Raw genomic sequence first — 10,877 nt, 5'->3', positions numbered from 1 at the left:
TCAAGCTTCCCTCAAAACAAAGTTGTAATTATGACTAGGATCATGAAAGAAAGTCATTTTATTTTCTATCTGAATCTACCTCGTGTATGTGTGTCTAAATCTTGATGTGTTCATGTGTTGTGTTCTCTTAATCCTAGACTACAATACTTATTTTTGAGGCATGTCATAGAAAGGACTTGTCAAGATCACCACTGTTGGTGGCCTACAAGATAATCGATCAGTATTTTCCAGTCCATTTAATAGAATTTGGTGACAGCTTAAAAATGTGTAATGGTAATTTGTATAGTCTATTTGCATAGGATACTGGATCCAAAGGTCAACAGAGAGGATTGAATGATGTTGTTCTGCATTACATTACCTTGCGCCTTTTCAACAAAGTACTTACTTTACATTAACAAGTTACAAATATTAAAATAACTTACTTTTCTAAGAGGAAACAAAAGTTACGATGTAATTGCAAATATATTCTAATAGATTAACTGAATTATCCTGTAATAGAGGGCCCATGTGCTGTATTATCAAGAAAATAAGTACTCAACTTTCACTTCTCATACAGAGGATCATTTGAATTAATAGTAGATAATTTATATAAATGAATAGTATATCTAACAACATTAGAAACAGGAAAACCTGGTTTTCAAGGTATTTACCCGAGCACATTGCTTTCACTGACAATCTGTTTTCTTCTAGCGTTGCTAAGCTTTGGAAGCTGGAAACCGTTCAGGCTTTTACAGTCCTTAAAATTGGGTCTGGAGCCGGAGAGGAAACACCAGTATCCTGTATATACAACTTCTGTCTGTCTGGAAAAAAGAGGCAGAGCAAATGGAAAGCAAGCTGTGGCGGCCAGGAATCAATCTCATCTGAAAACATACAAAACCAACACATTGTTGAATGTGTAGATTTAATTTATTAATGTTCCATTTTAAAGATAGTTTAACAATGTGCTCTCTTAAAAAATAAATTACACTGAATATTCCCATCGTGATGAAGAGAACATTATGTATGAAATAAAAGGGGACATGTTTGCTAGTTTGGGACCCGAGGGAAAACTTGACCTGAGCGAACATCCTAAACACACACATCAATTCTAATGTTAATCATTATCGACTATAGAACTAATCCTGTGCTGGAACAGGAGCTTGGGATGATGAAAACAAGCTTTTGAAGCCCTAATATACACTGCTCAAAAAAATAAAGGGAACACTTAAACACCACAATGTAACTCCAAGTCAATCACACTTCTGTGAAATCAAACTGTCCACTTAGGAAGCAACACTGATTGACAATAAATTTCACATGCTGTTGTGCAAATGGAATAGAAAACAGGTGGAAATTATAGGCAATTAGCAACACACCCACAATAAAGGAGTGGTTCTGCAGGTGGTGACCAGAGACCACTTCTCAGTTCCTATGCTTCCTGGCTAATGTTTTGGTCACTTTTCAATGCTGGCGGTGCTTTCACTCTAGTGGTAGCATGAGATGGAGTCCACAAACCACACAAGTGGCTCAGGTAGTGCAGCTCATCCAGGATGGAACATCAATGCGAGCTGTGGCAAGAAGGTTTGCTGTGTCTGTCAGCGTAGTATCCAGAGCATGGAGGCGCTACCAGGAGACAGGCCAGTACATCAGGAGACGTGGAGGAAGCCGTAGGAGGGCAACAACCCAGCAGCAGGACCGCTACCTCCGCCTTTGTGCAAGGAGGAACAGGAGGAGCACTGCCAGAGCCCTGCAAAATGACCTCCAGCAGGCCACAAATGTGCATGTGTCTGCTCAAACGGTCAGAAACAGACTCCATGAGGGTAGTATGAGGGCCCGACATCCACAGGTGGGGGTTGTGCTTACAGCCCAACACCATGCAGGACGTTTGGCATTTGCCAGAGAACACCAAGATTGGCAAATTCGCCATTGGCGCCCTGTGCTCTTCACAGATGAAAGCAGGTTCACACTGAGCACATGTGACAGACGTGACAGTCTGGAGACGCCGTGGAGAACGTTCTGCTGCCTGCAACATCCTCCAGCATGACCGGTTTGGCAGTGGGTCAGTCATGGTGTGGGGTGGCATTTCTTTGGGGGGCAGCACAGCCCTCCATGTGCTCGCCAGAGGTAGCCTGACTGCCATTAGGTACCGAGATGAGATCCTCAGACCCCTTGTGAAACCATATGCTGGTGCGGTTGGCCCTGGGTTCCTCCTAATGCAAGACAATGCTAAACCTGATGTGGCTGGAGTGTGTCAGCAGTTCCAGCAAGAGGAAGGCATTGATGCTATGGACTGGCCCGCCCGTTCCCCAGACCTGAATCCAATTGAGCACATTTGGGACATCATGTCTCGCTCCATCCACCAACACCACATTGCACCACAGACTGTCCAGGAGTTGGCAGATGCTTTAGTCCAGGTCTGGGAGGAGATCCCTCAGGAGACCATCCGCCACCGCATCAGGAGCATGCCCAGCGGTGTAGGGAGGTCATACAGGCACGTGGAGGCCACACACACTACTGAGCCTAATTTTGACTTGTTTTAAGGACATTACGTCAAAGTTGGATCAGCCTGTAGTGTGGTTTTCCACTTTAATTTTAAGTGTGACTCCAAATCCAGACCTCCATGGGTTGATAAATTTGATTTCCATTGATCATTTTTGTGTGGTTTTGTTGTCAGCACATATAACTATGTAAAGAAGTATTTAATAAGAATATTTCATTCATTCAGATCTAGGATGTGTTATGTTAGTGTTCCCTTTATTTTTTGGGCCAGTTGTGATACTGCCTGGAATCAAATCAGGGTGTCTGTAGTGACACACTGAGATGCAGTGTCTTAGACCGCTGAGCCACTCGGGAGCCCATGTATAATACTTGTAGCAGACTACTGTACTTTCCACTCCATCTAATGGAAGAATAGAATTACTGCAGGGGGAATTGAACCCCTTTGGTCTACTACAAAGGCAAATGAAAAGGGTTCTGATATGTTCCATGACAAATATACATTGTTTAAACCTATAGTTTGATAAAGACAGGGTGGATGGGAAATTTTAATCACGCAACCCAGTCACTCTACAAAGCACTAACTACCTGCATGTTAATCAACATGGTTCAGATTGGTTTCCCACATTCTTGGGTGTAAAACAAGGAGATGCCTTATCAGACTCTGTTTACTATGTTTATGAATGATTTGGCAAAATAAATTAAACAGTAAAATAAGATATGACATCTTATATGCTGATGATTTTATTTTAATGGCAGAAACTGAACAAGACCTACAGAAAATGGTATTATGTACAGTAAATTATTGCAAAAGATGGAGAAGAATGATCAATCAGAAAAACATACAGATATTGCATTTTAGAATACCGGGTTACCAAGAGAAGTGTTTTTCAGGTGTGTTTTGGTGAAGAAATGCAAGGTTACTAGCAATTCTAAATATTTGGTCTTTATTTTGATGAACATATGACCTTTCTATACGGCACATCTGCCCAGGCCGACTCAGCAAGTAGAGTTCCTGGGGGAGCTCTAGGAAAAACAAAAGCACTCAAAGATATTGGTTATGCTACGTATTCCAAACTGTATCAGACATGCGTGTGTCCTGTCCTGGACTATTCTGCAGGGGTGTGGGGTGCTAAGAGGTATCTCAAAAATGAACACGTCCATAACAGAGCAGTACGTTATTTTTTTAGGTCTCCACAAGTTTGCACCTATACTGGAAATAACTGGGACATGGGCTGGGATTCCTGTGAGGTGAGATGGAAGGCGTGCATGGTGAGACTTTGGAATAGACTGTTGGATATGCCAATTGCCAGAATAGCCAGCAGCGTTTTTCAATGGGATCTCTCCATAGGGGAGCCTGGACAACTGAAATGTCTGACATTTTCCAACAGTTTGACTGTGAACAGTTGCACGAAAACCAAATGAAGTGAGACATAGACGCTATTAAAACAACTGATGATGCAATATGAAAATAAATAAGTGGAGGAGATTAATCATAAACCCTTTCATTAAGGGGGAATTTCTGTGTAAGAAATATAATGTACAACCTCCCGAAAAGCAAGAGATCGCTATGTAAGATTAGGGATATTGCCTCCGCGTATTGAAATAGGTAAGATCAGGGATATTGTCTCTGTGTATTGGAACAGGTCGGTATTGTGGTGAAATGGAAGAGGAAAGACCATTTAACTATTGTGACCTCAATGAAATAGAGAATTCTATTAATATGATCCTCTATGGCCCTTTCTACCACATTATGCACGTGAACTTATTCCAGAAAGCCCACCAAATATACCCTGGCATTATGTGGCTCAGTTATGAGGAGAAGGCCCACCAGATATACCCTGACATTATGTGGCTCAGCCATGAGGAGAAAGCCCACCAGATATACCCTGGCATTATGTGGCTCAGCTATGAGGAGAAAGCCCACCAGATATACCCTGGCATTATGTGGCTCAGCCATGAGTAGAAACTGTCCATTGTGTATTTCCGTTTGTGGAATTCTTTAATAAAGCCTGGAATAAAAGAAAAACGGATGGCACATACATATATAGGTTGTGTGTAGGCCTGCCTCCCATTTGAATCTTCTCTTTGTGCCAAAGAGTGAGAGGTCAAATACTTATTTTCCACCATAATTTGCAAATAAATTCATAAAAAATCCTACAATGTGATTTTCTAGATTTTTTTTCCTCATTTTGTCTGTCATAGTTGAAGAAAAAAATGTACCTATGAAAATTACAGGCCTCTCATATTTTTAAGTGGGAGAACTTGCACATTTGGTGGCTGACTAAATACTTTTTTGCCCCACTGTAAATATAATTAGTACCGGCTCCCATCTTAGTCCAAGTCAAGCATTGAGAACATACATTATTATAATAAAAACAATCTAATAATTACATTAGAAAAATGTAAAAACACAACCAAATTCAGACATCTTGTGGACAAACTAAACATTCAACTTAAAATCGAAAGCATAAAAAGGGTCATGTTAATTATCTGTTGTTAGTCCATCTGTTCATTTATCACAATATTTATGGTAATGTTCGTACACTTCTAAGCATCAACTTTATGCTAAGATTTAATTAAGTAATTATACATCATCTCTTAATAAATACAAAAAACATTTAAGTTTAGCAGTGATAATACTTCCCTTATAGAAGGATTTAGGTTTGTCGTTTTCAACTGCGCAGGGAAGAAGTGTACAGCTTCACTGTTCCCCATCATGTCAGCACATCTAGTCCATGCAGATTCAATATGCTGGCATGCACTAGAACATAGAAGTTTGCAGTCAAGTACCCAGATCCATAGACTCAAATCAACTTTTTGAATTCCAGGGTGAAAAGTATTGGAATGATTAGTCAGTGGAAGGTAGATCGTTGGTGTGTCGCTAGCTGCGCTGCTGGCCCAGATCAGTCTCTTTCAGCTGGGGCAGAAGGTGCAGTGCAGGCCCCCTGTGAGGTCTGATACAGTCCCTTCCCTCACCAGGCTCTGGAGGAGAGCCCTTTCACGGTCCACATTGTGCATGTTCTGCCCCAGCATAGCTGTCATGGGTATATTGTCATAGTAATGCAGGGGCGTCTCCTTCTGGCTGAGGTTGTAACCAAAGCCTGCTAGGCTGACCTCGTCACACAGGTAGGTGGCCAGGTTGAGGGCTGAGATGCCCATGGTGGGCACGTTCTGCACAAAGAAGAAAGCAAACAATGTCAAGTTACAGAGGACAGTGAATACAAAATGTACAATGCTCAAAAAAATAAAGGGCACACTAAAATAACACATCCGAGATCTGAATGAATGAAATATTCTTATAAAATACTTTTTTCTTTACATAGTTGAATGTGCTGACAAATCACACAGAAATTATCAATGGAAATCAAATTTATCAACTCATGGAGGTCTGGATTTGGAGTCACATTCAAAATTAAAAGTGGAAAACCACACTACAGGCTGATCCAACTTTGATGTAATGTCCTTTAAACAAGTCAAAATGAGGCTTAGTAGTGTGTGGCCTCCACGTGCCTGTATGACCTCCCTACAACACCTGGGCATGCTCCTGATGAGGTGGCGGATGGTCTCCTGAGGGATCTCCTCCCAGACCTGGACTAAAGCATCTGCCAATTCCTGGACAGTCTGTGGTGCAACGTGGCGTTGGTGGATGGAGCGAGACATGATGTCCCAGATGTGCTCAATTGGATTCAGGTCTGGGGAACGGGCGGGACAGTCCATAGCATCAATTCCTTCTGCTTGCAGGAACTGCTGACACACTCCAGCCACATGAGGTCTAGCATTGTCTTGCATTAGGAGGAACCCAGGGCCAACCACACCAGCATATGGTCTCACAAGGGGTCTGAGGATCTCATCTCGGTACCTAATGGCAGTCAGGCTACCTCTGGCGAGCACATGGAGGGCTGTGCGGCCCCCCAAAGAAATGCCACCCCACATCATGACTGACCCACCACCAAACCGGTCATGCTGGAGGATGTTGCAGGCAGCAGAACGTTCTCCATGGTGTCTCCAGACTGTCACATCTGTCACGTGCTCAGTGTGAACCTGCTTTCATCTGTGAAGAGCACAGGGCGCCAGTGGCAAATTTGCCAATCTTGGTGTTCTCTGGCAAATGCCAAACGTCCTGCACGGTGTTGGGCTGTAAACACAACCCCCACCTGTGGACGTCGGGCCCTCATACCACCCTCACAGAGTCTGTTTTTGACCGTTTGAGCAAACACATGCACATTTGTGGCCTGCTGGAGGTCATTTTGCAGGGCTCTGGCAGTGCTCCTCCTTGCACAAAGGCGGAGGTAGCGGTCCTGCTGCTGGGTTGTTGCCCTCCTACGGCCTCCTCCACGTCTCCTGATGCATTCAAAAGTGACCAAAACATCAGCCAGGAAGCATAGGAACTGAGAAGTGGTCTGTGGTCCCCACCTGCAGAACCACTCATTTATTGGGGGTGTCTTGCTAATTGTCTATAACTTCCACCTGTTGTCTATTCCATTTGCACAGCAGCATGTGACATTTATTGTCAATCAGTGTTGCTTCTTAAGTGGACAGTTTGATTTCACAGAAGTGTGATTGACATTGTTGTTTAAGTGTTCCCTTTATTTTTTTGAGCAGTGTATTAGAAAACAGGCACGGCCCTCTCCTGTGCTACAGGTAAAGATTGCTGCTGGTTGCTAGCAGAACAATCAGTTTACAGAAAAGGCATTGACACATTTTTTTACACCCACAATTTGAACAGTCAATATTGAGTCTCCTTTATCTTGCCAGGGGATGGCAAAGATAAACATTCTACCAACTGAGATGATTATGTGCATAGAATGTCCGACTAGTAGAGAACTCTTCCAAAACGGCCCATTATGTCTATACATCAAAGCTTTTTTTATTATTGTTCCTTTAATTTCAGTTTAGTTAGGGTATGAATATGTTTTGTAAGTCTTCAGTGTAATGGTGTAATATTGAAAGGTTGTCTGACCTGGTCCCAGCCCCAGAGGCGTTTCTGTGGGGAGGAGTAGGCTAACAGGTCCATCGCCATCTGCCTGATGATCTCCAGATTCAACAAACGGAACTTTGATAAGTCTACTGGAATCTTCTCTGGCACCTTCTGCCAGAAAAACAGCCAGTCCCAAAGGGACTGAAACAAAAACAAATCTAATGTTAGGTAAAGTAGTAGGCAGTGTCTGAATTTGCATTTCAAATCGCTCAGCCATGTCTGTACTCCTTATTAAAATTTCAACAACTATGCCTACACATTACCTAATTTCATTCTCTTTTTCTTTAAATTAATATTTTGTTAATGTTTCTGGTGGTGGGCTTTACAACTCACAACTCTCTGTCTGTTGATCATTGCTCTGATCCACTTGAAGTCTACAGCCTTGTAGACCACCGCCACAAACTGCAGCTCAGGGTCCACATCTTCCCAGACCTTGGGGCTTCCCTCTGGGTAGCTCATCCGGATAGAGGTCCGGTTCCCCACGTCTTTACTGTAGTTCCTCAAAGGACCACTATTGAGCCTGTGGTGCAGTGAACAGAAAGTCAACGTGACACAGGTCCACTCATGTAACCATTCACTCTTTGGATGAATCAACAATGATCTACTATAACAGTTCTAACCTTCTTACTTAGAAATGTTATCATTATAGTGATGACTTCTGTTCCACAGAAAGTCTCATCATGTTGATAAGCAGCAGGGGACGGCAGGTAACCTGATGGTTAGAGAGGCGAGCCAGCAACCAGAGGGTTGCTAGTTCGAATTCTGGGTCCAAAGTGGAAAATATACCGGGAAGTGAGCTGGCAACCTGAGGGTTACTGGTATCAAATTCTAGATGCCATTGCCTACCATTGTGCCTTGAGCAAAGCACTTAACCCCCCACAACAACTGCTCCCCGGTGCCTAGAGTGGCAGCTTTCCACACCTCTCCAAAGCCTGTTATATGTATGTATGTGTGTCTTATGGAGGGGTTGGGTTAAAAGCGGAAGTTATTTCGGTTGGACCTTGTATGCATTTGACCAATAAAGTGACCGTAATCTTAATGTGCGACAATAAATTGACGGTCAAAGGTGAATTCACTGCCTGGTCTAGAGATGAGCCAGAAAATCCAGGTACACAAAGCAGGTGTAGTCTCACCTAATGACAACATCAAACTGGTCAAGCAGGGTGCCCAGCTCAAGGCCACGGAGGATTCCTCCATTTCCCAAGACCACACAGCGTCTGCACTCTTTCTTCAGCTGCTCTGGTTGAGCAGGGAGGAGGTTGAGGACATCCTTCAGTTTGCCATGCATGTCACGGAACCCGAATGGTGGGGGGTACTTGAACATCTCTCGAGTCAGCAGTGTGTCCCGCCACAGGAAAGGATCAGTCACATGACTAGAGCTCTGGAGCCTTGCTTCTACTCCCTTTCTGGCAAAGGCTGGTCTGCACTGGTTCGAAAGAACACCCCGTACAAAAGAGTGCACAAGCTGGAAAGATCATATAATTGTATCAAATGCACCACTATAAATAAACACATTAAAAGAAGCTATCTATAATTGATAAATCCATTTTTGGTATTTTCAATTCATGACAACGACGCATTGATTCTTGAAGAATATAACTTATAAATGCCTCATGAGCTTAGCTCAACTGTACTATACACCTCATCAGAACTCAATATAAGCTTGTTTTACTCCATTGTTTATAAACAATGTAATTGTAAACAAATATGGTATAGCCTCAAAACATGGTTAAAACTATAATTTTAACAACATGAATGGTTAGTCCTTGCACCCATATGGTTACATTACTCCAGCCCCATCCCTGTGTTGTTGTTTGAACAGCAGATTACCCCTTTAATTTGGGGCTCCTGAAGTAGCGCAGCGGTCTAAGGCACTGCATCTTAGTGCAAGAGGCGTCATTACAGTCCTTGGTTCGTATCCAGCCTGTCTCACATCCGGACGTGATTGGGAGTCCCATACGGCGGCATACAATTGGCCCAGCGTCGTCCGGGTTTGGCCGTTTGTAATGTTCACATTGTAATTAATAAGAACTTGTTCTTAACTGACTTGCCTAGTTAAATAAAATGATTATAAAGTCAATGCTGAACGGTTACAAACATAGATGAAGAGCCTTACCTTTCGGTGGTTGGGATCCACATGCCATGCCAAAGGCATCTGTGATTCAGTCTCAAACCAATTAAAGGTTACAACTGCCAGTAAGATCATCAACCCAAGGACCATCAAGGGCAACAACAAACGTCTGCAAGAATAATATGTTCACTGTTACACAGTGAACAATGCTTCTTTATATATAATATCATACATGATCATGACATAATGCCTCCAGGACAAGTTATGTACAGTGTGCTTCTGAGCCAGGTAGGGAAATTAAGCTAGTATTTCTAAACAAATTTGTGGCTGCATGATGAAATGCCCATGAGCTCATTCCTGACACAGGGACATGCAAGCACCTGGAGTAGCCTAATAATAACAGAGTAACAACTGAATGACTTATCAAGCAGGCAGTTGGAACTCTGTAAAACAGGTTTTCAATAGAGTCTTCATTTAGCTACTGATTATTAATAAATAGGGTGAACAAGCTAACAATATGTACCTGTTGGAGCCACAACGCTTTGAAATCCTCATCTTGTTGTCAGGAAGTTAATGTGCCTCCCTCTGTCCTTAGCTCTGATTAGCCTGTTCCTCATGGGACAGTTCCTACACCCAGTGGCAGGTCAAAGGTAATTCAGCACAGCCAATCCAAAACAGTACAGTATGTGTATGGGGTAAATCCATTTGAATTCAATCGCTTTTTGAAAGCATCCCTTTGAATTTGAACAAAAGCTTCCATATATATTTGCCCATTGTAGAAGTGCTCAGAAAGTGACTCTTTGGACCTCAATGAAAAAACATTCAAGAGATAAAGGTGCTCAAAGTTTACCTATTTTGCATACTCCACCATACCATCTGACATCCATGTCTTCATCACTGGAAAAAATAAACGGTTTAGATTTTTATCACTTAAAAAAAAGTTTACAAACAACGTTATCCAACTATTTTATTATATATTTGAATAAAAATGTCTATTTTTTTCTCATATTCGCATATGCTGTAGCTTAAACCCTATTTAAAAATCAGCTGAGGTTTTTGTGTTGTGCCTGCCGTCGGTTGAGACACAACACCCTCTTGAATACAGGGCGGGTGTCATGTTTTGGCTGATAAAATGTACTAAAAGGGGAATACAATTGAAAAAAAATGTCTACTTTCAAATGGTACAACAAAGATGGTTGGAGGTCCACACATAAGAGAATGTTGACTTGAATGGGAACATCTGTTTTAAATTATACTGTCAATACTCCATAGGAAAAATATTGAAATATAGATAGAATATAGAATAGACCATTTAAGTTTACATTCGACAGTGGGTGGACCAGCGGCCAT

General features: G+C 42.3%; 1 protein-coding gene across 4 annotated transcripts in view; it reads right to left on the bottom strand.

Moving 5' to 3' along the window:
• Positions 1 to 3,405: 3,405 nt before the first annotated feature.
• Positions 3,406 to 10,877, bottom strand: part of st3gal5 (ST3 beta-galactoside alpha-2,3-sialyltransferase 5) — a 13,060-nt gene continuing 5,588 nt past the window's right edge. For 2 of the 4 annotated variants that reach the window (XM_064973416.1, XM_064973417.1), the window contains 7 exons: positions 10,378 to 10,424; positions 10,051 to 10,154; positions 9,573 to 9,696; positions 8,590 to 8,921; positions 7,790 to 7,976; positions 7,439 to 7,597; positions 3,406 to 5,649 (listed from right to left, as the gene is read on the bottom strand). In XM_064973416.1, coding sequence (XP_064829488.1) covers positions 5,392 to 5,649; positions 7,439 to 7,597; positions 7,790 to 7,976; positions 8,590 to 8,921; positions 9,573 to 9,696; positions 10,051 to 10,082 — 1,092 coding nt within the window. In that variant the 5' untranslated portion in view covers positions 10,083 to 10,154; positions 10,378 to 10,424 and the 3' untranslated portion in view covers positions 3,406 to 5,391. Of the gene's footprint in view, positions 5,650 to 7,438; positions 7,598 to 7,789; positions 7,977 to 8,589; positions 8,922 to 9,572; positions 9,697 to 10,050; positions 10,155 to 10,377 lie in introns of all 4 variants that reach the window. The other 2 variants (XM_064973418.1, XM_064973415.1) reach the window with 2 other exon arrangements.

This window comes from Oncorhynchus masou, chromosome 9 (assembly GCF_036934945.1).
Source record: "Oncorhynchus masou masou isolate Uvic2021 chromosome 9, UVic_Omas_1.1, whole genome shotgun sequence".
Lineage (NCBI taxonomy): Eukaryota > Metazoa > Chordata > Actinopteri > Salmoniformes > Salmonidae > Oncorhynchus > Oncorhynchus masou.
The sequence above is the reverse complement of the archived record's forward strand: the minus strand, read 5'-3'. Positions and strand labels throughout refer to the sequence as shown.